This window comes from Taudactylus pleione, unplaced genomic scaffold, assembly GCF_031769625.1.
Source record: "Taudactylus pleione unplaced genomic scaffold, aTauple2 ptg000002l, whole genome shotgun sequence".
Taxonomy (NCBI): Eukaryota; Metazoa; Chordata; class Amphibia; order Anura; family Myobatrachidae; genus Taudactylus; species Taudactylus pleione.
In genome coordinates, this window is record NW_028284405.1 from 210,186 (window position 1) to 236,876 (window position 26,691).

General features: G+C 45.1%; 1 protein-coding gene across 1 annotated transcript in view; it reads right to left on the reverse strand.

Annotated features, from left to right (window-relative positions):
• Nucleotides 1–826: 826 nt before the first annotated feature.
• Nucleotides 827–26,691, reverse strand: part of LOC148543455 (protein kinase C delta type-like) — a 32,107-nt gene continuing 6,242 nt past the window's right edge. The window contains exons 2-8 of the mRNA XM_088478769.1: nt 15,252–15,358; nt 11,232–11,399; nt 10,728–10,816; nt 9,949–10,011; nt 9,020–9,155; nt 5,812–6,003; nt 827–976 (exon numbers count right to left, since the gene is read on the reverse strand). Coding sequence (XP_088334895.1) covers nt 827–976; nt 5,812–6,003; nt 9,020–9,155; nt 9,949–10,011; nt 10,728–10,816; nt 11,232–11,399; nt 15,252–15,358 — 905 coding nt within the window. The remainder of the gene's footprint in view (nt 977–5,811; nt 6,004–9,019; nt 9,156–9,948; nt 10,012–10,727; nt 10,817–11,231; nt 11,400–15,251; nt 15,359–26,691) is intronic.

Below are 26,691 nucleotides of genomic sequence, written 5' to 3' on the forward strand. Positions count from 1 at the left end.
CCACACTACTGAGCAGAATACCCCAGAACATCACACTATGTATGGCATTTCTCATTCATACAGGGGGCATAAGCAAACCCCAATAATTTTTGAAAGATGACTCCATGAACCATTAACAGTGCTTTATACCTGCCCTCTTACCCCCATTCATAACCATGTACCATTATCCCTCATTATACTGCCCCTCACACTTACCTCCAGCCATAATAAGTACAGTGATCCCTCATTATACTGCCCCTCACACTTACCTCCAGCCATAATAAGTACAGTGATCCCTCATTATACTGCCCCTCACACTTACCTCCAGCCATAATAAGTACAGTGATCCCTTATTATACTGCCCCTCACACTTACCTCCAGCCACAACTAAGTACTAACATCCTGTACATGGTGTGATTAGGGTGTAGAGATGCTGGTGACTGGTGGACCTCAGCAAATACAGAGTTGTGTACACAGCAAATCATTCTACAATCTAAATGTTATAATTTAGTCAAATACTGTAATAGAGATGATTGTATATAAAAATATTACCTCTGCTGTCCCAAGTTTTGAAGTACAGAGGAACTGCTGCTGCAACTAACATGCCAGTTTTATGGAATGCCGAGATTATCCAGGTGCAAGAAATAATGCTGCTACAGACTTGAGGAGGACACAGCAGATGTTACTACTGTGATTGTTGGTAAACAGCAGATGTTACTACTGTATTGTTGTTAATCAGCAGATGTTACTACTGTATTGTTGTTAATCAGCAGGTGTTATTGCTGTATTTGATGTTAATCAGCAGGTGAAAATTGCTGTGATGGAACCAGGCAGGATGTTATGCCGATCACTGGTTGTCCATGGTTCTCCACCGGTCACTTACAAACGAGAATCCACGGAACCGGCGCTCCTCCACCTTAGATATTGGTGGCTCCCGTGATGCTTGAGGTGGTACCAAGTCATCCAGTTTATGATGTTCACAGGTGGTAACTGGGGTCTATGAAAAGGAGACAAATCAGATCCATCATGTAAACACAAAATAAATACACAGTAATTGGGCTCTTTGTCACTGTGTCATAATGAAAAATAATTATGTAATGTGCAAACTCTGCTTACTAATATTATGCTATACCTGTATGTTGTGTGATTATATAAGCAATCAGTATATTAATATTAGATAATACTGTAACCTGCACATTAGGTGGCAGATATATGTATAATGGTAACTAGATGCCTCACTGACTTTGGGTTGCTGTATAATTACATTGTAGTTTGGATTTACCCTTCTACAATATCAATGCATGTTGCATGTGAAAGGAAGAATATTGCCATAGGCAAATGCAAGGGTTTTTTTGGTTGCCCCTCTCCAGCCCACACCATGACCACAATAGAAATAGTAAACTAATAGAATTATACTAGTGTTGTATGTTCTTCTCAGTATCAGAAATGGTCAGCACCATCTGTGGATCTTTTAATGTGTCAGCCAGAAATAAATACACCTGTGCACCAACTAGGAGATCTGGAAAACATGCACTAAGGGGTGCACTACTACAGACCATCTATAGGGATCATTAATCAAGTGCACAAGGAAACTAATGTGTACATATATGCCCAGGGCAGTGCTAGGTTCTTCTGCTGCTCGCCTAGACTCCCAGACTTGCTCCAATACTCTGGAATTGTGCCCACATCTGAAATAAAAACATTCAGCTCAGACAGGATGGCCCTACTGCCACATCTAATGGGTTAACTATGTTTGCTGGCCCTTTATATGTCAGAATTATGACACACACAGTACTTTGGGCCTGATTCACTACCGATCGCATCTGAGATTACTTACACAATCGACCCATCGTTGCATTCTGCGCATGGAACGCAGTGTGTGAACTGAACACTGCGATCGCAGTGACTATGCAGATCCATTGCAGAGTGATTGATAGAAAGTGCCGTTTGTGGGTGGTCACGCGGGGTGGTCGGCGAAACACAGGCGTGCCAGTGCGTTGGAACGCCGTTGCCTGGGCGTGTTAAAATTATCCACTGCAATGCCGTATGCAGCCTGAGGCCTCATAGCGTGAGCTGAAGTTAGCAATTCCTGAGTAAGGTCAGAGCTTGTGCAAGTGTGCGTGAGGCTGCGATGGTACTCAATAGTACAGATGGTTTTGCAGTTGTACTAAACAGTACATATGTATGTGTGTAAGGTAAAGTGGGCGTCCTTATGTTCTGCGATGGCATAGTGATCGCAATGGATTAGCATACTACTATCGCAGTGAGTCTGCGTGCATAATCGCTATTGCATTCGCAGTTACGATCCTTGCTGAATCAGGCCCTTTGTATGACACAGTGTAAGTGCTAATGATGCCCTCTCCATGGACTGGCCACACTCGCTCAAAATCAAGGATTTCTAAACTCCCTCTAGAAATTCTGCATTTGCCACCGATTGCAATAAATTGGCTGAAAGTAACATATACGGCTGATAATAAACATATACTGTCCATGTGTTTACAATTGAATTTCAAAAACATTCCACAAATATTCTCCACATTCTGCATTTGGCCACAACATTTTTACTGCAGTCATTTAGCCATACTGTGGGCCTGATCCAGCAAGGATGACAAGTAAGAGATTGCATGTACTTGTCTGCTGCGAGAATATGCTAATGAATGTTATCTCAATGCCATCGCACAGCCAGCATAGAGATGCCTACTGCTACCGAGTAACATCGGCCCCTCACGCACAATTACAGCAGGGTTGACCTTACTCAGAAATTGCTAACCTCATCGCACGCAGTGTGTGCACAAGCTGTGTATGTCATCGCAGTGGCTAATTTATGCACGCCCATGAAAACGGACAGACACGCCTGCGTTTCACCTACCACTCCCCCGCCACCATCCCCAAATGCTCACGGCCTGTCACTCACTCTGCGATGGATTCCTATCTGTGTAGGTGAACGCAGTGTGATCGCAATGCTAACTCGTGCAGTGCATGCGCAGTACGCACCATCGGCGGATCTGCATACACTGTTGCAGTTGCGATCTGTAATGAATCAGGCCCATTGTCCCTCTAGATTGGCATTTGTGTGACCATTTGTACAATGACATTCATCTCTCCTGATCACCAGCATTGTCTATGAGATAATAGGACTGTATGATGGAGCACATATTGTGTACATTCCTATATTGTACATATACTTACCGGCGGCATTATGAATGGGGGAGATGTCCTGCCAGCCTCCAGGTCTTCCCAGTTAATGGGCCAGAAAAACTGATGATCTTTGATGTTAATATATAGTCGCTGCCTTCTTTCTGGGGATTTGCATAGGAACTATCAAAGGAATAAACAGAAAAGTATAGAGTGTTAATGGTAGATAAGCACTAGCTGACCAATGTCATACCTTTTCCTTATGCTACTTTATTCTCAGGATGACATGTATAAAATATTACATTTTGTCTTACAACTACAGCCATGGCCAAAAGTTTTGAGAATGACACACGTATTGGTTTTCACAAAGTCTGCTGCTTCAGTTTTTGTATATACTCCAGAATGTCATGAAGAGTGATCAGATGATTTGCAATTAATTGCAAAGTCCCTCTTTGCCATGACAATGAACTTAAGAGCTGATTCAGAGCCGCTCGCTAGATGTGTATGCAAATTGCGTAGGCAGTGTAATCGCACAGCAATGCATTTGCACACCCAGTATTTCTTAGAGAGCGATCACATAGTGTATGCAGACACCCCCCAGCCTGTCTTAAGATCCTCACTTGTGCACATCATGCCCAGGAAGTGTATCCAACCATCGGTACATGACCATACCCTTCCACAAGCACTGCGAGCACTTCTGTGTAAATACAAGCCAGGTGACGTGTACTATGATGCTGTCTTATAATTATGCACACTTCTAAAATGCAGTTGAGATGCTCAGGCATGCCTGTGTTTGCACCTCCACTCCCTTGTTTTTAATGGCCAGCCCCTGTTACCACCTACAAACTGCTTCCCCTGTCACCCACTCTGCTGGGCTGTCTATGCGCAGTGAGCGAACACATTGTGAGCTTTTGCTAAGGTATGCGCACTGCGATGCATACACACTGCATACCATCAGCAGCAGTGAATGTTTGCATCTTAGCAAGTGGGTCTGAATGAGCTCCTTAATCCCAAAAACAAAATTTCCACTTCATTTCACCCCTGCCACAAAAGGTCCAGCTGGCGACATGTCAGTGATTCTCTCGTTAACACAGGTGATGCTGAATGAGTTAGAATTAACAGACTGGAAGCTTTAAAAGGAGGGTGGTGCTTGAAATCATTATTCTTCCTCTGTTAACCATGGTTACCTGCAAGGAAATATGTGCAGTCATCGTTGCTTTGTACAAAAAGGGCTTCACAGGCAAGGATATTGCTGCTAGTAAGATTGCACCTAAATCAACCATTTATCGGATCATGAAGAACTTCAAGGAGAGAGGTTCAATAGTTGTGAAGAAGGCTTCGGGGTGCCCAAGAAAGTCCAGCATGCACCAGGACCATCTCCTAAAGTTGATGCAGCGGGATCGGGGCACCACCAGTGCAGAGCTTGCTCAGGAATGGCAACAGGCAGGTGTGAGTGCATATTAATGCACAGTGAGGTGACGACTTTTGAAGGATGGCCTGGTGTCAAGAAGTGCAGCAAAGAAGCCACTTCTCTCTAGAAAAAACATCAGGGACAGACTGATATTCTGCAAAAGGTACAGGGATTGACTGCTGAGGACTGGGGTAAAGTTATTTTCTCTGATGAATCCCCTTTCAGATTGTTTAGGGCATCTGGAAAATCACTTGTCTGGAGAAGGAACGGTGAGCGCTACCATCAGTCCTGTGTCATGCCAACAGTAAAGCATCCTGAGACCATTCATGCTTCTCAGCCAAGGAAGTGGGCTCACTCACAATTTTGCCTAAGAGCACAGCCATGAATAAAGAATGGTACCAAAACATCCTCCAAGAGCAACTTCTCCCAAGAACAGTTTGGTGACAAACAATGCCTTTTCCAGCATGATGGAGCACCTTGCCATAAGGCAAAAGTGATAACTAAGTGGCTAGGGGAACAGGTCCATGGCCAGGAAACTCCCCAGCAGAGCTGTAACTAGACTTTTTGGTGCCCTGAGCCAGAAAGGACATTAGCACCCCCCATTTTTCAAATAGGGACATAACGCACCCAAAAAAAGGGGAAAGGCCTCATGGGGAAGGACCAGGGAAGAGATGGGGTAGGCCAGAAAATGCTTGGATGAAATAAGAGGAAGCTAGAAGTGAGAATGATAATAAACAGAAAATTAACAGGCCTGAACATTGCCGCTTGTCCTGCGGTGCCCTAGTTACAGCCCTGCTCCCCAGACCTTAATCCCATTGAGAACTTTTGGTCAATCCTCAAGAGGCGGGTGGACAAACAAAAACCCATAAATTCTGACAAACCAAGCATTGATTAGGCAAGAATGGGCGGCCATCAGTCAGTATGTGGCCCAGAAGTTGATTGACAGCATGCCAGGGCGAATTGCAGAGGTTTTGAAAAAGAAGGGTCAGCACTGCAAATATTGACTCATTGCATAAATAAACTTAATGTAATTGCCAATAAAAGCCTGACACTTATGAAATGCTTGTAATTTTACTTCAGTATACCATAGTAACATCTGACAAAAACACAGAAGCAGCAAACTTTGTGAAAACCAATACTTGTCATTCAAAACATTTGGCCATGGCTGTACATTTGCTGGGAGTGTATTCATTAGTATTAATGTATGTTCTCAGACCTGTGCCTTATTTCCCCTGTGACTGTATAATCTCCTGACCCTGTGATAAGCCTGTATACTGCATACTCACTCGCTTTAGGATGTTAGTGATGCCAGGACTGAGCTCCTTTGGGTAGACTGGGTTATCGTTGAGGACAGATTTTATAACCTCAACAGACTCTTCACCACAGTAAAAGGGTTGGTCTCCTGTGGCCATCTCAAATACCATGACACCCAAGGAAAAAATGTCTGCCATGGCATCATACGGCTTCTTTCTAAGCATCTGTAAAAACATGATGGAGAAACAGATGATTAGTACATTGTCCAACCTGGCAGGAGGCACCGGGTTATGCTGACACCTCTCCTTTTTGTGCACAATGAAACATCTGATGGATGGAAGAATATCAATGAACATATACAGGCAATTACACAGACAGCATTCAGCTGAGGGTTTATGTGAGAGAAATCAATTACTAAATTAAAATAACTGTTATGATAAATAATGACCGTGTATATTATACTAGAGAGCCAAAGCAAACACAGAGGCAAATGAGGCAATCACAGCAGTAAATATGGAGAAAGTGCAATGGTTACTGTTACATAGGAATATGATCATGTACATAAAGCTGTGGTGCCCAGTAGAGTAGTCAGCAGTTGGTATACATGGAGCTGCAGCGTGATAATGGCACATTAGTGGGTGGAGAGACTTGGCAGCATTACTCGTCACTGGAATCCTCTGTGAATGATGGAAGACAGAAGACAAAAGTGACGGGGAAGCTACTGATACTTTCAGCCGCTTATGTCACAGGAAGTGCTGGATAAGCTGCAGCGTGCAGAAGTACACCTGGGGGACTGCAGAGGAAGGACAGCTTGGCCATCTTTTTGGAAGCTATTTAAATATGGAAGTGGGAACATCAAGAGGGGTGAGAGCTCCCTGACTGAATGTACCACAAGGTCATAAGACTCATTTGGGGAATGAATACCCTGTGGAAGCCATTCATACACTGTACTGCCTACTATATATTGTTACTGAATCATTCCTGGTATAGGCTTTTACTCTTTGGTAAAAGGTTTTTATTAATGTAAACTCACTCATCTACTAAGCTCTCACCCACACCTCTCCTCCCTACATCTCCAGCCTCATCTCCTCACATGCTTCCTCCCACCCTCATCTCTCTGCTAATCTCCCTGATCACCACTTCCCACTCTCACAGTCAGGACTTCTCTTGGGCCTCTCCTAACCTCTGGAACTCCCTCCCTCACTCCATTAGTCTTTCACCTGCTTCCCAGACTTTACACGTATTGTTTTCATTCTACCCTACTACCCTCCCTACTACCTCTACAGTCTCTGCCCATCTCTACTTTACCCTCTGCCCCCTATTGTGTCCACCCATATCCCCTATAGATCATAAGATCGTGAGAGCAGGGCCCTCTTCCCTTTTTTCATCTCTACATAATTATGCTAAGTGAACATTGCAATGCTTGGGTCTATTCTTAAATAACAATGTTCCCACACCATGTTGCTGCATATCACAGTGATATGCAATGTGACATCTTATATAGGAAGAAGCGGTGATAGCCTCTTTCTCTGGCCAAAAATTCCACTTCACTGCCTAATAATTACACCCCTATGTGACTATGGGCCTAATACAGAGGTGAATGCAGTGGAGCGATTTTTTTCCACATACTGTGATTGATTAGTAATGATGGGGGGAGGTAACGGGGTGAGAAAAACACAGGCATGGGCCCCTCTAAGTCAGTCTCTGCACATTTGTTTGCAGATGGACTGGGCCCGGCCTCTTAGTTGAGACGGACATTATGAGACACCATAGGGTTGCTCAGAAGTTCAATTCTGGGACCGATGTTGGGGCTATTGTATGTAAGCGGCGCATCCGAGACACCGGCCGGTGGGCATCTCTGTACACAAGACAGCGGCTGAGTCATTAACATATTTTCACAAGTCCGCTGCATCTGAAATCTCAGTTACAGTACGAATGCAACAGCTGCCACCTCTGCATCAGCCCCTATGTAACATTGCTTTCTTGGATATATTAGTCTGTACTTATATAATTTTGTGTCACTTCTCTTCCTCTTGAAAATATTCTTCTGGACTGTAACCTGATTCAGAGATGGACCCTAATCATGCTGCAAATGTGTACACAGCGACTGTGCAAGAATATGCAAATGTCACAGTCACCTAGATTTGTATTGAGCCGCCCACCGGTGACTTCACAAATCCAAGTGACTGTACAAAGACCCAGCATTAGTCATAGATCAGTCAATTATCGGAGTCCTGAGTAACCCTATTGTCACACAGAGTGTCCACGGCAACTGAGAACCATTTTTCTGCATACAGGATCACAGACAGTGACATGCACCCAAAATGGTCACCAAATGCCTCCCCCTTTACTCCCCCCAAATGTTCCCAGCCTGTCAATCACACTGCAAGAAAATAGTCGCTCCGACAGCTGGTGGTAATGGAACTTGATACATGCTCAGATTCCGATAATTGCTCAATTGAGCAAACATCTGCATTGCGGTCCTGATTCAAAGTAATATGCAAACCCGATGGTATGTGTACTATTGCGATGTTAGAAGACTGGTGCATGTGCAGGATCTGTACTACACAGGCGCCAGTCTCTACTGCAAGATCTCTCACAGTTCCCCAAAGCTAGAGCCTGATTCACAGGCTGCAGCCATTTGGGGGCGGGGAGTGGGTGGAGCTAGCCTCCATGTCTTGTCCCATTATTGTAGGAGTGTTGAGGCCAGGGTCTGCGTCTTCCAACACAAACTCGACTACGCAGCTGCTAGGGGCAATCTGAGTAACCTCAGGGTTACTTAGATTGCAGGTTGTCTTGAAGAGCATCTGATGCTGCATCTTAGGGCACAGCAATTGTATCTGCGATGCTGTCATGAGGCCTCTATGTACACCAGACGCTTCCTGCTGCATTAGTATATCAGTTGTACGGTATTGCAGCTGTGCAATACCACACAATGCTGGCTTAGGCCCTGTATCCATCCCTGACTCAGACCCTGCCTCCATCCCTGACTCAGACCCTGCGTCCATCCCTGTCTCAGATCCTGCGTCCATCCCTGACTCAGACCCTGCGTCCATCCCTGACTCAGACCCTGCGTCCATCCCTGACTCAGACCCTGCATCCATCCCTGACTCAGGCCCTGCGTCCATCCCTGACTAAGACCCTGTGTTTAGATATCATTAAGAACCAAGATGTTGTCCGATTAATAGTGAAATGGAGATACAGTATGAGAAGCCTGTAGACAATTAATCTGTTACTCACCTCAGGGGCCATGTAACCCACCGTCCCAGCAGCTCCTGATATCTTCTGGCCATTGGTGTTTTTAACTGCTAGGCCAAAATCACCAATTTTGGCATGGCCAACAGCATCCAGGAGCACGTTCTCCGGTTTGATGTCCCTGTGAGGAGAATGAGTGTAAGTTCTGCCTGTCAGACAGCTACCAGCTGTATAACTTTGTTTGTTACAGAAAAAGATTCCCAGAGACACCATAAGAACCATGTCAGCATCACAGTGGGAAAAAGGGATCAGTGATGTAAAACATGGTGACTGTAGGGAGGCAATCACTGTGACTGACAGCTGCATAGAGTCACTATGGGGCCTATTTATTAGTTATCAGGTTTTAGACCTAATAAACATAATTTCTTATCTATATCTATAGTGGCAGCCATTGCCGTGCAGACATCCTATGGATCCCTTTCCCAATAACTATCTGAAGATGGTGTTAGCTAATGGGGCCAAGCTCCAGAATACTTCACATTCCAGAGCTTGGTAAAATCGGCATATACAGTATGCAGCCCCCATAGAAACCTATAGAAACCTATGGGGACTGCTTTTGTGATTAAACTAGGGGATTGCAGCAGATATCCCCAATATGTGCTGAGATTCCCTATACATACATTCAGGGGTTACTTAATATTTGCAGGTACCACCTAAAAATTGGTATTTTCAGGGGAAATCTATGATAAATAGGCCCCTATGTATGTGGTGGGATAAAGATGGAGATAAGAGGATGTGTGAAGCAGTCACAAGAACCTCGCCCTACATATCATGTAACTCAAGAATGAATGATCCCCCATTTGCAGAAAAGGGCAGCGACTCTTCTCTATAGCCTGACCCCCAGCAACATAATAGCTATACTGTAACTGCATATAGGGGGTTACTGTATGTGATCATTAGAAATAATGAGTTACCTATGGATAATGCCCCTTGAGTGGAGGAATTGGAGCCCACAAAGGATTTCTGCTGTTAAAAATCTGATGAGGAAGAAAGAACATAAATATTAATAGCAAATATTTTTAAAGTAAAATGACCAATAATGAGATAGTACATTCCCCCTGATATAGTATCAGAGTATGAGTGACACGTGACATTATTATCACACATGGGGCGGGATGCATGATGCATTGCCCTTGCGATGCATTCCACCGGTTATCGCATGCATGCTGGTGTTGGTATAGCTGGTATGCATGACGATCACCACAAAGGACCGCTCTGTCGGTAAGAGCGTCCCTTTGCGATGGAGGGACATTCGGGTCTTTGACCCAGAAGCCCCTCTGGCATGTGCTGTGGAGGATGCTGGGAAGGATTCGATTGGAAACCTCTCTCAGCACTCTGCTGAGAGAAGCCCATGGGCTCCTATTGGTAATCCCAACAGGAAGATGTCGTTACCCACCGCGCCCTCCGAGACTAGGAGCATATGAGAAATGCACATTTTCGACCACATTTCTGCCCTTGATGCATCCCGCCCATGCTCTTTGTATAGCTGAGTAACACAATGGAGCCCCTGTGTCCAGGACACTCTGTATTATACACAGACCTATCACCATGGACACCTATAAAGGCCCAGCCTGGATTTGTTAGGCCGCATATGCCGGGTCCTACTGCAGCCCAGGTGCAGGGATGGAAACACTGATGTTACTATTTGTCATATCACTAATAATAGTAATATTATACCCACGTTCTCTCTTACCTGCTAGTGGCATCACCTAATGGGGCACTCTTTATTAGCTGGTATAGATCTCCCCCACTCAGGTACTCCATGATGAATATGATGTGTTCCTGTATAGGAATCAGAGAGTATGATATAAGTTACATTATGGACATTACTCTGACACAGCATATTATAATCAGTAATATTCAGTCACCACTAGTGATGTGAATGAGGCCCAATGTATACGCTGTATACAGCCCGTCTTCTGTCTGAGATGGGCCTCTACATATATAATGCCCACAGGACACGGGGTAAGTGATTGAGTCAGTGTTGGACAGTGAGGAGCACGGGATGAAGGATCCCAGATACTACACAAATGTACAGAATTAGGATAATAAACCTCTGTGTCAGAATAATGCGTCATACAATATATGCCATTGGAATTATGCGGGGGTCCAATAATGGTAAAATAATTGTCTTATATTACAGAAGCTGTGATATTCAGAAGTTAGTTACAATTATGACAGATACAGAGACTCTTACCGGGGTCTGGGATGCTGCATAGCCATGGGTGAAGAAAGTGCTGTTGCCAGTGACTTGCAGGATGTCCCGCTCTATAAATATAGAGTTCTTGCCCCTGAGTAGTGTCCTCTTCTTCACCAGTTTTACTGCCAGCTGCTCTCTGCTGTTGGGGTGGGATGCCAGCAGTACCTGCATGAGACAGATAATTTTACTGGTATGAATACCCCTTTCCCACTGCTGCAATAACCCTGGTTATTGCCGGGTCGATCCAGGTCACTGCTCAGTGGAAAATGGTCATGGAAAAATAACCCAAGTCAAGTGACCGAGGAATCTAACCCAGGTCACGAACATAGTTGATATCAGAAAGGAACTGAGTATCGGTCCGCTATAAACAGCATGACCAGAGTCACGATGACCCGGGTCATGCCTCAAACCAGGGGATTGCCTGGCTTCAGTAACGCTTGGAGAATACATCAGCTTCAAAAGTCCACTGTAATGCCGGACCCGGGATATAACTCAGGTCCAGCTGCTGGTGTAAAAGGGGTAAAACCTGGCTCTGACCCGTGCTTACTCTGTGCTCAGTGCTCACAGCTGGGTTTTTGGTGGGATTGGGTATAAGAGTTAGAAGCAATTTGTGGAACCTGCCTGGCTGACACTCCCAAAGATCATTGTACAAACAGGAGACAGCAAGATAAATTGACAACAGCAAGGTGAGAACGTCCCATCACTCCGTAGGGAAAGTACAGGGGATGAGCGTCTTCCCTTGTAGATCTTTTGTGCCCAACATTTATTACAGAAAGCCCAATCTCCCCATCTAGTAGATCCTTGTGGGTCTTCACTTGTTCCTGAGATACCAACCATCACCAGCTTCTCAGCCCCTATAGTCTCTGTAATAGCCTGTACACAAGCAGGACATTGAAGTGAGCTTATTTGGTGACTGTTCTGGGCAACAAAATGTAAGAACAATGGAGCCCCAGTTTTGAGCAGACAGCACCATATCCATACCTCCCAACTGTCCCGCATTCAGCGGGACAGTCCGGTTTTTCTGGGACTGTCCCACCCGTGGGCCGCAGTGTCCCGCGGTAGGGGGAAACATACACCGCTGCTCAGCATAGCAGAGCAGCGGATATGTAGAGCACAGCATCTATTCACAGCATGGGGGAGAAGCCCGGGGGCAGCCCAGCATCTCGGAGATGCTGGGCACGCCTTTTAGTGATGTAAATGGGGGTGTGCCATTAGGCCACACCCCCTTTACCATCTCGTAATGCCCCCTTTTCGGGCGCGCATCTCCAGTCACAAATGTTGGGAGGTATGCCATATCTAACATTGGCCTATTACATGTACTGTAGCTCAGCTCTGTTAAAATGCAGAGCAGAACTGTCCCCTAGCACCTCAGAGGTAACAGAGGATTTCAGAGCAGGGAGTGGTACAACAGGCTATATGATAATAACTAATATCATTGCCATGCATGTGTGCCCTAGCTCCGCCCTGACACCTACACTGGCCACACCCCTGTCAGCTGTACTAAGCAACAGTCCAAAACCATATATGGAGGTGAGTGTGGGAATGTGCCACTGTATCCTCTATTTTCGCCTTGTTACATAGGCCCCATTGTATTTTTAATGGAGAGCTCCCAATGTAAACACCTATGTGCATGTAATGATAATTATATTTAGATATGAGCGGTACACATTCTGTGGAATCCAAACCGCTCTGAACATAGGGGATCCGAGTCCACCCGAACCCTGTTCAAGTGTTCCCTGCCTGACTCAGATCCCCGTTAGAGGCCGAGCCGCAGCCTCCTGATGTCGGATTCTCGCGAGAGAATCCGACGTCAGGGCTCCTCTAGTGTAGGGCAGACCACTGTGCTAGCTGTCTGCCCTACACAGACACAAACACAGCTGCCAGCGGCAGCTGTGTGTTTGTAAAAGCAGCCAATGAGAGTCAGGCAAACTCTTATTGGCTGCTGCACGGAGGGAGACGGTTGGAGCTCACTCATGAGCTCCGTCTTCCGCCTCCCTCCACGCGTAGCAGAGCAGAGTGTACGGAGACAGGAGCGGGGATTCAGGTAAGTACTACTGGGGGCCTGCTAATGGGGGCACTACTACTGGGGGCCTACTACTGGGGGCACTACTGGGGTGCATACTACTGGGGGCATGCTAATGGGGTCACTGATACTGGGGGGCATACTACTACTGGGGGCATGCTTATTGGGGACTACTACTGGGGGCCTGCTACGGAGGGCATACTACTATGGGGCATACTACTGGGGGAATGCTAATGGGGGCACTACTACTAGGGGGCATACTACTACTGGAGGCATACTACTGGGGGCCTGCTAATGGGGGCACTACTACTGAGGGCCTGCTAATGGGGGCACTACTACTGGGGGGCATACTACTATTGGGGCTTTCTACTGGGGGCACTGCTACTAGGGCCTGCTACTGGGGCATGCTAATGGGGGCACTACTACTGGCGGCCTGCTAATGGGGGCACTGCTACTGGGGGGCATACTACTACTGTGGGCACTACAATTGGGAGCCTGCTAATGGGGCACTACTACTGGGGGCACCGCTACAGAGGGCATACTACTGGGGGCATGCTAATGGGGGCACTACTACTGGGGGCCTGCTAATGGGGGCACTACTACTGGGGGGCATACTACTAGGGCATGCTATTGGGGGCACTATTACTGGGGGCCTGCTAATGGGGGGCATACTACTGGGGGCCTGCTAATGGGGTGCACTGCTACTAGGGGGGCATACTACTACTAGGGGCACTGCTACTTGGGGCATACTACTGGGGGCATGCTAATGGGGGCACTGCTACAGGGGGGCATACTGCTACTGGGGGCACTACTACTGGGGGCCTGCTAATGGGGGCACTGCTACTGGGTGGCATACTACTACTGGGGGCACTACTAATGGCACTACTACTGGGGGGCCTGCTAATGGGGGCACTATTACTGGGGAGCATACTACTGGGGGCACTGCTACTAGGGGGCATACTACTACTGGGGGCACTGCATAGGGAGCCCTACTACTAAGGGGACTGCATAGGGGGCACCACTACTGGGGGCATTGTGTAAGGAACACCACTGCTGTGGGCATTGTATAAGTGGCACTACTACTGTGGGCATTGTATAAGGGGCATTACTACTTTGGGCTTTGTGTATAAGGGTCATTACTGTGGGCATTGTGTAAAATGGTCACTACTGTGGACATTGTGTAAAAGGGTCACTATTGTGGGCATTGTGTATAAGGGTCACTAATGTGGGCATTGTGTAAAAGGGTCACTACTGTGGGCTTTGTGTATAAGGGTCACTACTGTGGGCATTGTGTAAAAGGGTCACTACTGTTGGCATTGTGTAAAAGGAGCACTCCTGAGGGCATTGTGTAAAAGGGTCACTACTGTGGGCATTGTGTAAAAGGGGCACTACTGTGTCGTAACAAATAAGAGACACTACTTTATGGTGTAATGTGAATCAGGGGCACTATGTGCTGTGTAATGTGAATAAGATTGTGCACTGTGACTCCTAAGGCTGTAGCCCACTTTCTAAACAAGTACTGTGATTCTGCTGGCCGTACCCCACTGGGTGGGTGCACTACTTTTCATTTCTGCCACTGCTGTGTGGCAATCTATCATTGATGTGCTTTATACTGTGGTGTCTGCGCCACTGCTTTGTCGCTTGGTAACCAGTCAGATCACTGCAACCTTTGGCCAATAATGGTGAAAACTATAATTTAAACTGTGAGGTGGTCTAAATTGACTGTAAATGACTGGAAATCAAGGTTATTTAGGTTAATAATACTCTACGAAGAAAAAAAAGCCCAATTTATGTGATTTTAGCTTTTGTTTGTCAAGTTTTGTAAAAAAATCCAAATCCAAAGCAAGACGACGAATTAGAACCAAATCCAAATCCAGCAAAAATGGTCCTGCGCACATTCCTAATTATATTATATAGTTATTAAAGCAAAGTTCTTAAGATATATTTGCTGCATTGTTTACAGGTAAGTCACCAAATATGTACTAATCACTTACCTTCCCGAAACCGCCCTCTCCAATAATACTGTGGTAGATCAAACATTCCAATATATGAGAGGCAGCGGCTGTTTCCGGGGGGCTGGCTGGAGGGGTCCCACTTACACCTTGTGGCATAAAGAGAAATCACATTTATTGACTGATATAAACATAGATATTTGGCAATATTTCATTTAAAGGTGTGAGATAATTATATCATAGAAAGTATTTATACTCTGTATTATATAGTATCTGGTAAGAATATTGTTATGTTGCCTAATTATATGTTGTTGGGGTGTAAGAGAAATGAAATAAATGAATAGGGAATAGCTGCCAGCATTGGATAGGACAATGTAACAGTCACAGGTGCTGCAGAATAGTAATAACAAGGTATAAAGACGTTGCAGAGTTAGGTGATAGGGAAAGGACGTGAATGGTGGTGAGAGGTGAGAACATGATGTCACCGTATTGCACATATGCACAATTTGCACCAGTATTGTGAACATCAAACACTTATCACCCCTTGTGCTGTGTAGTGGGGATCAGGGGTGTTATAGGTAAGTGCAGCACAGTCCTGTATCTGGCATCTCCCTGAGCATCACACATATTAGGGTCAGAGTTATGTCAGACCTGTGCGCTCTGTAGCCATATACTCAGCGCTTACACACAGGAGGTGCAGGAGCTACACTTACCATGTAAGTACTAACCTACACCTCACTTACTTCTCTATTACATTACATGTGAGGGGAGATGTATCAAACCTATAGCAACCAATCAGCTTCTGTAATTTTAAAGCTTTTTATCGTTAGACAATTTGATACATCTCTCCCTTATTACTGTTTTCAAGCAAAAGGCTTTTTACCTGCTCTTCCCTTTTTAAATTTCTTTTGATGGTCTGGGGCTTCACTTTTGTGAGTTCTCTTATTGCCCCTCCGAGCTGTGAGCTCTATGACGGGAGCACTGGGTCCCTCTCCTGGGCTGTCATGTCTCAGCTCCTCCTTCTTTTTCTTATTGCAGCCAGTGTCCCCGGTCTTGTCTAAGGGTCTCTTTACAGCTGATCTCTTGCTGATGGTGCTGTCTACCTTGGGCCTCTTATTAGGGGCCTTACCTGGCTGCTTTGATGTTCTAGCCTGGTTCCTGTTGTTCTTACACTGATGGTCCTCTCTCACCTCAATATCTCCTCCCTCTGTGATATTGGGAGAATCTCCTCTTCCCACACAGATATCCTCCTTATTACTCCTACTACTCTCCTTAATAGGAGACCTGTTGTTATCCGGTCGCCTTTTCCTCTTTCTTGATCTCATATCAAGATAAATCAAGAAAAATAAACAAAAATCCGCTAAGCACAAATAAAATCGCCTTCACACTGCAATAGGTGAAAACACACAAATGTATCTTATGCAGGTAAGCAACTGAGCCAGCAGCTCTATGACATCATAAAGCTTTGTGACATCACCAGCTACTGTAGGCCCAGTGTCACTGCCTGTTACCCACAGTGCCTATAATACAACCATGTTTATATAAATTACTGGTGGGCCCTGTCCCAAGCACTGTGATGGGAATCTTTGGGGTCCAATGTGTCACCCAAATCTCATATGTAATTACTGTACTTATTTAGCCTATCAGGGTCAGGTGATACCTGTCTGCTTGTAAAAAAACAATAAAAATGGGCTGCTATAGTGTGATCCACAGGTTACATTCAGCTTTTATTTTATATCAGTAAAATTATATACAAAATTATTAAAATTTAGCAAAATATAATAATAGAGCAATCTTAGGGCCTCATTTACTAACGAGTTTTATCACCAAAATGAGTGATAAATGTCACTGTGTATGATAAATGGTGCTCCAGCCAATCAGCTCCCAACTGTCAACTGTTAGAAAAATGACAGTTGGGAGGGAGCTGATTGGCTGGAGCACCATTTATCATACACAGTGAAACTTATCACTCGTTTTGATTATAAAACTCGTTTGGAAATGGGGGCCTTAGTGTCAAAAAGATAGGAAATTATGAAATAAAAACTACTGTATTTTTATTCCTGAGATATCTCAAAAACTTTCTGTGGCTGTTTCAGAGTTGGGTGCAACGCAAAGAAAAAAGGAATCACTTTGCACCAGGACAAACCATATTGTACTGCAGGTGTGGCGGATTTATAATATGCAGAGATACTTAATTTTGGGAGGGGCATGTCCTATCTGAACTCTAATTTGAAGTGTAAAAATAAAGCTGCCCAGCATTTGTAGGCTACATGCTAAATCAGCCATTATTTACCCTGCATTCAGAAGGACAGCGTAAGGCAGGTGCAATCTGACTGAGCCAGGTTAAACCCCGTGGTTGTGATAGCAGTATACCTATGAGAATGTTGTTGTTAGTGTCAGACATTAGAATTAGCCTATAGGGTTCCTAGGGGGTGTGGCCTTGCTGGTATATTCGGTCTGATATGCATACAGTAGATTCAGCCTCTTTGTTTCTGGAAATAATGTTTTTGTTTTTGCATGTTTGTTTGCTATGAGTGTTGTGGTGGAAAGAACGGTAGTGTGTTTTTAGTCGTTATACAAGTTAGATGGGTGCGCTCTCCTTGTTCAATTATAGGCCAAAATGTCCTACAGGGAAATGACACAGCCCGTCCGGGCGTGCTTTTTCTGGAGAGTTGAATTCTAACGAGTGATGTGTTTGGTCTGCCTGTTTTTTGTGGGAGTGTCCGTTCTTTGTTGTCTACCACCATACTAACTTTAAGCTCACAATCAGTTTCAATTGGCAAGATCTAATGGTCTAATTCGATAGCCCAAATTCAATATTTAATTAATTATTATTGATTATTAATAATCTGATGTCAAATAAAATTGTCCTTTAATTTTAAATCCAACTGTTGTTGTCCGTGTGTTTATTTTTAGATAAGTTTTTAGTCGTTTTAAGTCTGTAAGGTATAGTGCACATATCAACCATTAGGGAGTTTAATAAAATACATGGATTTGCACCTTTGCATTGTAACATGGTTTGTCCAGGTGCAAAGTTACTGGCTTTGTTTTAGTTGACGTTGCTCCAAATTTAGAATCAGCCCCTTTATCTCATGTTAGAAGTGTTGCAAATAAGGGCCAAATTGCAAGCGAATTGTGGAAGCCGCCATGATTCCGGCGAGATAGTCTTTACATTTAAAGCGATAATTAGTTTAAAGGCAATACCAGCTTTAAACCTAGTGACTATCTCACCAGAATTGTGCCGGCTCCTTTAATATCCAAGCTACTTTAATATCTACACTAGGGGTCAAAAGATTTACAACACCCCCATTTTTTCAGTTTTTATTGAAATTTTTTTTCAATTCAAGTCCAGTTAATAACCTTACACAGGGAAGCCCTGAGCTGTTAGAAGATATGGAAAAGAGTTTAGCTTAGCCAAAACTGTGTAAATGTTAGAGTTATAAGAAAACACCTTTTTCAGGGAACAAGCAATGGGCTAAGACCTTACAGCTGTTCTGCAGCAATGACAAAGAGGCTTGCCTGGGCCATGATGCACAGCCAGTGTACTACCGAAGACTGGGAGAAGGTCTTTTGGGCTGATGAATCCAAACTTTAAATCTTTGGCTCATCATGCAGGGTTTTGTACACTATCGAGTAGACAAAAGGATGGTTTATCAATATGTGGGGTTTATTTACTAAGCGTTGGCTTGTAATAGCCACCACTTCCACACATGTTTTAGCCAAATATTTAAAAGACCAATGCTTTTAATAGCAAAGCTCTCCATGTTTTGTAGTAAAAGCATTGACCTTTTTAAATTTCAGGCTGAAACACACCAGAGTAGGAAGCGAGATCGTCTGGGGCTCTTTTGCTGGAACCGAAGTCAGCAACTTGCATGAAGTTACTGTCACCTGGAACCAAAAGGGCGACCTCAGCATTTTGCAGTGCCATGCAATACCCACTGCTCTGCATCTAATTGGTCAAGAGTTCATCCTATAACATTAACCTGAAACATATGTCCAGGCTATGGGGCAGATGTACTAAGCTCTGGAAAGTGATAAATTGGAGAGTGATAAACTACTAACCAATCAGCTCCTAACTGTCATTTTTCAAACACAGCCTGTAACCATGACAGGAGCTGACTGGCTGGTTTATCACTCTCCAATTTATCACTTTCCAGAGCTTAGTACATCTCCCCCTATGTCAGAACTGCCTTCCGAGGAAAAGAATTAGACGGTAGGCTTCATATCATGGAATGGACAGCACAGTCTCCAGACTTAGGGCCTGATTCAGCTTTGGAAATAGAGTAAGATATAGCAAGTAACTGTGAACCTGGACAAACCATGTTACAATGTAAGGGGTGCAAATACATACATTTTGTGTGGTAAATACTGGCAGCTTTTGAATGTAGCCCACAAATACTGCACAACTTTATTTTTACACTGCAACTTAGATGACAGTTTGGGCTCATCCCTCCCAAATCTAAATCTATCTGCACATTTTACATCTGCCCGACCTGCAGTGCAGCATGGTTTTACCAAGGTGCACAGTTACTTGCTATATCTTACTATATTCCCAAGGCTGAATCAGGCTGTTAAACCCAATTGAGCTGGCTTGGGATAAACTGCACAGAAGGGTAAAAACAACTAACCAATAAGCTCAATACATTTGTGAGAACTTCTGCAACAGTGTTGGAAAGAACTTCCCGAACTCTGAGCCTTATACAGAGATGTACGCTATGCTGATATTTATGCAGATTGAGCGATTGTTTACCATCACACATGCATGTAACCTGCACTGTGCATGTGCATAGATTATTTTGTGACTGCGCTCGCACAGAGGAGTCAATCGCAGAGTGAGTGACAGGTAGTCAGCATTTAGGGAGGTAACGGGGGGGGCAACTAGGCATATACAGGTGTGTCTGACCGTTTAAACGCCGTTTCATGGGTGTGCATAAATAAGCCATTGTGATCTCCTTCGCAGCATGAGAGATCTCTGTGTATCCGTCGCTGTGTTTGAGACAGGTCAGACTTGCCACCTATGCTGCATGGCATAGAGGAGCCTTGACGATGGCCCAGCGCTTATTCATATATTTGCAAATGTATGTAAACCAATACCTCTGAATGTCTATTATCATGTAGGATTCAAGTATTTTTGATTTATCTGCAGTGTGCTGGAGGGCAATTTTCTTTTTTCTGTGTTCAATGTAAATCCCGCCCTTTACAAGCACCTGTAGTATATTAAGCTGATTGAGCAACTACCATATTTTTTGCTTGCAGTTTGGAGGCATGAAAGGAGTCAGCATTAGAAGGAGGTGCTGATCCTTATAGTGCCATGTGGAGGTTTTTTGGGGTACCTCCAAGGTAAGTTAGCTCTCAGCTCATACATGTACTGCTATTATGCAGTACATCAATTTGTTATTATATGACCCAGAGTGGGTGCTACTATTATGTAGCAATAATTATTTTGGGGTGAGCGTTTGGGAGTGGGGCCCCCGGGATTGTTCTGGCTGGACATTGCTCATGGCATCACCACTTAATTCACATAGAATATTTTTTCACTTTCTATGCGTTTGTGTATTATTTATGTCATTTTAATTCTTTTACATCTCATTAACACTTATTGATTTATCTTTACACACCTATCCTTTAACACTTCACTATCACCTTTTTTCCCCTTTTCGTGTGATGCCCTGGGGGTGGTCCTTGGCTGGAATTTTTTGGGGTGCCTTGCTTCTTGGACGTGAACCCCTTAATTTTAGGGACGCTGGTATAGAGGAGCCTTGACGATGGCCCAGCGCTTATTCATATATTTGCAAATGTATGTAAACCAATACCTCTGAATGTCTATTATCATGTAGGATTCAAGTATTTTTGATTTATCTGCAGTGTGCTGGAGAGCAATTTTCTTTCTTTTTTCTGTGTTCAATATTATGGGGTGTGTCCACCATTATATATGTGAGAATTATATTACACAGTGGTGATACTTACATGAATTGTGCTATTGGTGCTTCAATAAGTTTTATTTCTTATGTCTCTAATGTAAGTATTTAATAGAATATTTATTATTGAAATGTTAGAACTCGGGGGGAGAAGATCCCTGACAGGTGCTCACTGTCATAGTGTCCCTAGTAGGGTCCTCCTCCTGAGCGCCATTGAAGACCATCAGTAGGGATCTCTGGCCGTTGTCACTAAGGAAAAAAAGAATAGAATTAACTATTCAGCGCGTTTCGTCCTTTAGGGTGACAAGCAAGGGAATAGTCACATGTGATGGTGACCTTCACCGGGAGGATAAATGGTCATCACAAGCACTGGTGCCTCAGCCACCCAGGTATCACCTAATAGTACTTGTGCACTGAGGGTGAAATATGGGTGTGCAAGGATTGCTGATACCGTAAGGAAGGGGACAAGGACAGGACACACACACGGAGTGTATACTCACCATTGTAATACTTGTCACCTTGATTGAGGGTCAGTCAGCACCTGTGAGGAGATATTACACAGCCACCCACACAACTACCTCCATACTAACCTAAGTAAGACCGAAGGCTGTCAATTTAAGCCTAAGGGACATTAAACCACAAGTGTTTTGAGTGTTGCCAGTTTAATAACGTGTTGGTTATTGCCACTTTAAGTGTATCTGGTCTTATGCAGCCAATAAATGTTTCATGAGGAGTGGTCTAAGAGTATATAATGGAGTGATGTATGCAAATCTGCCTCTTTGTTACAGTTTTTTTCCAGGACAGGGAAGTACAATATGTGATGTGAATCTCCTGTATAAATCTCCTTTTTTCCTTTTCTCTTTCTCCTGTCCTCTACCCTCCAGCTATTCTTTTGTTCTCTTACCCTATACTTTCATTCTTTTCCCTTATTCTTCCATGCTTTCCCTCAATCTTCTATACCCCTGGGATTCCTTCCTGGTCTCTCCCTCTTGCCCTTCATAATGTCCCCCCATCACTCCTGTTAACACTGCCCGCTATGTGTGCTGCTGGGCTAAAACAGGCTCCCGTGCTGCCCAGCTCTTTCTCTCCCCCGCCCCCCGAGCAGGCCGCCGCTCTTATCGCGGACAGGGCCTGAGGCAGCGCTTGAGCAGTAGGGCAGGGCCGCAGCTATGGCCGCGGCTGTCAGTCCTGTCCTTTATCTTTGCTGTACGGAGACGACTGGCAGTATCCGCCGCCTCCGATGCTGCCTCCACATGGTGCCCGGCGTGGCCGCGTGCCTTAGCAGAGCCGAGGCCAGAAACGTCGGCCCCGCCTGTGCGACGGAGCGCGGCTCAGCATGTTGCCACTGGCTCCGTCTCTATTTTGTTTAACCAGAGGCAGGCAGCGGTGGCTGCTCCGCTGGTTTGGTTCAATGAGCGGCCTGCGGGCCGTTGGGCACCCGCTATTGGGGTGGCGAAGGGTGAAGGGGGCGTGGCTTTGCCCCGAGTGCGGCCGCCATCTTAATACTGGGGGGGCTGCTGCTGCCTGCTCTAGGCGCGGCAGGAAATTCTCCCAGGTTCCACAGTCTGCCCTATTTGTGCCCCATAGTATAAGGGACCATACAAAATTAGGATCCCCTTAGTAATGTCACTAATTAACTAACTGGCACACTTCAGTCCCTGTTGATCTTTTAAAATGTGTTACTAGGAGATCTGGAAAACATGCAATGAATATGGTTGTGCAGCCGGTAGTAAATAAATTGGACCGCCAGTAATAAATAACGTGGTGCACCGACTAGGGGATCTGGAAAACATGTAATGAATATAGTGGTGCAGCAAGTAGTAAATAAATTGGAAAGCCAGTAATGAATATCGTTGAGCACCGACAAGGTGACCTGGAAAACATGTACTGTTCGGGGTGCACTGATATAGCCCATCTATACAATCAATTATTAATACTGAATAATACCCTATCCAGTACATAAAGAGACCAATCTGTACATCTATGTCCACGGCAGTACATGTTTCTTTTTCTGCCCTCCCCCAGATTCTCCAACTTGCTCAAATGATCTGTAATAGAGCCCACATATGTAATAAAAAGATTCAGCTCAGACAGGATGGCTCTACTTTTACATTGAATTGCTTACTGTGTCTGTTTGTCCTGGCTGTATATGCAAGAATTATTTAATTCCGTATATTCGTATGATGCCTGTTATAGCTGGTTTTCAGTGCTGATTATGCCCTCTTAGTGGTAACATGCTAAAAATCAGGCATTTGAAAGCCCCTCTGTAGAAATTCTGCATTTGCCTCTGAGCCCTGTCCCCCTTTACAAATAAGGGCTGTTAGGTTTGCCCAAGTGGGAGGCACAGGCAGGCCCCTCCTACATATATTTAGCAGAGGTCGCGTGTGTGACCAGTAGCGGTGGGCTCTCCACTACCGCAGTACGCAGTTATGCCAGCAGTTATTTAGTCTCCTATGCATAGAACTAGGCAGTCCTGGCTCCACTGACCCAGAGTGCTGCCTAGTCGGCTGCCCAACACTGCGTCAGTTGTTACCAGAGTTGGGACCATGGCGCCCGAAAAAGTGTATGTCATAGCGCCCACCCCCCTGCACACGGAGGACCTTATTCAGAGGCGGCCTTACGGTCTACGACCACATGGCCGCCTCAATGTTTTGCCAGAGTGCATGCGCACGAGGGAGCCGGCGCCCTCGTGCGCATGTGTGAGACCCGCTACGACCGACAGTGCTGGTCGTAGCGTGTCTCTTTCCAAAGGGGGCGAGCTGTCGATGTTTATTGCTTGTATATGGCCCACAAAGTTACGGTGCTTGTATTTTTTATATACAGAGGGCTATGGCCCACAGTCACGGTGCTTGTATTTGTTATACACAGAGGGCTATGGCCCACAAAGTCACGGTGCTTGTATTTGTTATACACAGAGGGCTATGGCCAACAAAGTCATTGTGCTTGTATTTGTTATACACAGAGGGCTATGGCCAACAAAGTCAAGGTGCTTGTATTTGTTATACACAGAGGGCTAATGGCCCACAAGTCACATTGCTTGTATTTGTTATACACAGTGGGCTAGAGTCCACAAAGTCATGGTGCTTGTATTTGTTATACACAGAGGGCTATGACCCACAGTCACGGTGCTTGTATTATACACAGAGGGCTATGGCCCACAAAGTCACGGTGCTTGTATTTGTTATACACAGAGGGCTATGGCCCACAGTCACGGTGCTTGTATTTATTATACACAGAGGGCTATGGCCAGGGCCGTAGCTAGGGTAGTGCGGCTGGTGCCATTGCACATGGCACCACAGGTCAGGGGGCGCTGTTTGGGCCTGTCAAATTTCTGTATATTATCATTCTTGCTTGTAGCTTCCTCTTATTTCATCCAAAGCATCTCCTATCTCTTCCCTGGCTCTTCCCTATGAAGCCATGGCCCTTTTCTGGGTGCATTATGTCCCTTTGAAAAATGAGGGGGGGCCAATGCTCTTTCTGGCACAGGGCACCAAAATGTCTAGTTACGGCTCTGGCTATGGCCAAAAAAGTCACGGTGCTTGTATTTTTTATACACAGAGGGCTATGGCCCACAAAGTCACGGTGCTTGTATTTGTTATACACAGAAGGCTATGGCCCACAAGTCACATTGCTTGTATTTGTTATACACAGAGGGCTATGGCCCACAAAGTCACGGTGCTTATATTTGTTATACACAGAGGGCTATGGCCCACAGTCACGGTGCTTGTATTTGTTATACACAGAGGGCTATGGCCCACAAAGTCACGGTGCTTGTATTTGTTATACACAGAGGGCTATGACCCACAGTCACGGTGCTTTTATTTGTTATACACAGAGGGCTATGGCCCACAAAGGCACGGTGCTTGTATTTGTTATACACAGAGGGCTATGGCCCACAAAGACACGGTGCTTGTATTTTTTATACACAGAGGGCTATGGCCCACAGTCACGGTGCTTGAATTTGTTATACACAGGGCTATGGCCCACAAAGTTACGGAGCTTGTATTTGTTATACACAGAATGCTATGGCCAACAAAGTCATTGTGCTTGTATGTGTTATACACAGTGGGCTATGGCCCACAAAGTCAAGGTGCTTGTATTTGTTATACACAGAGGGCTATGGGCCACAAAGTCACGGTGCTTGTATTTGTTATACACAGAGGGATATGGCCCACAAGTCACTTTGCTTGTATTTGTTATACACAGAGGGCTATGGCTCACAAAGTCACGGGTGCTTGTATTTGTTATACACAGAGGGCTATAGCCGACAGTCACGGTGCTTGTATATGTTATACACAGAGGGTTATGGTCCACAAAGTCACGGTGCTTGTATTTGTTATACACAGAGGGCTATGGCCCACAAAGTCACGGTGCTTGTATTTGTTATACACAGAGGGCTATGGCCCACAAAGTCACGGTGCTTGTATTTGTTATACACAGAGGGCTATGGCCAACAAAGTCATTGTGCTTGTATTTGTTATACACAGAGGGCTATGGCCAACAAAGTCAAGGTGCTTGTATTTGTTATACACAGAGGGCTAATGGCCCACAAGTCACATTGCTTGTATTTGTTATACACAGTGGGCTAGAGTCCACAAAGTCATGGGGCTTGTATTTGTTATACACAGAAGGCTATGACCCACAGTCACGGTGCTTGTATTATACACAGAGGGCTATGGCCCACAAAGTCACGGTGCTTATATTTATTATACACAGAGGGCTATGGCCAGGGCCGTAGCTAGGGTAGTGCGGCCGGTGCCATTGCACATGGCACCACAGGTCAGGGGGCGCTGTTTGGGCCTGTCAAATTTCTGTATATTATCATTCTTGCTTGTAGCTTCCTCTTATTTCATCCAAAGCATCTCCTATCTCTTCCCTGGCTCTTCCCTATGAAGCCATGGCCCTTTTCTGGGTGCATTATGTCCCTTTGAAAAATGAGGGGGGGCCAATGCTCTTTCTGGCACAGGGCACCAAAATGTCTAGTTACGGCTCTGGCTATGGCCTGAAAAGTCACGGTGCTTGTATTTGTTATACACAGAGGGCTATGGCCCACAAAGTCACGGTGCTTGTATTTGTTATACACAGAGGGCTATGGCCCACAAGTCACATTGCTTGTATTTGTTATACACAGAGGGCTATGGCCCACAAAGTCATGGTGCTTGTATTTGTTATACACAGAGGGCTATGGCCCACAGTCACGGTGCTTGTATTTGTTATACACAGAGGGCTATGGCCCACAAAGTCACGGTGCTTGTATTTGTTATACACAGAGGGCTATGGCCCACAAAGTCACGGTGCTTGTATTTGTTATACACAGAGGGCTATGGCCAACAAAGTCATTGTGCTTGTATTTGTTATACACAGAGGGCTATGGCCAACAAAGTCAAGGTGCTTGTATTTGTTATACACAGAGGGCTAATGGCCCACAAGTCACATTGCTTGTATTTGTTATACACAGTGGGCTAGAGTCCACAAAGTCATGGGGCTTGTATTTGTTATACACAGAAGGCTATGACCCACAGTCACGGTGCTTGTATTATACACAGAGGGCTATGGCCCACAAA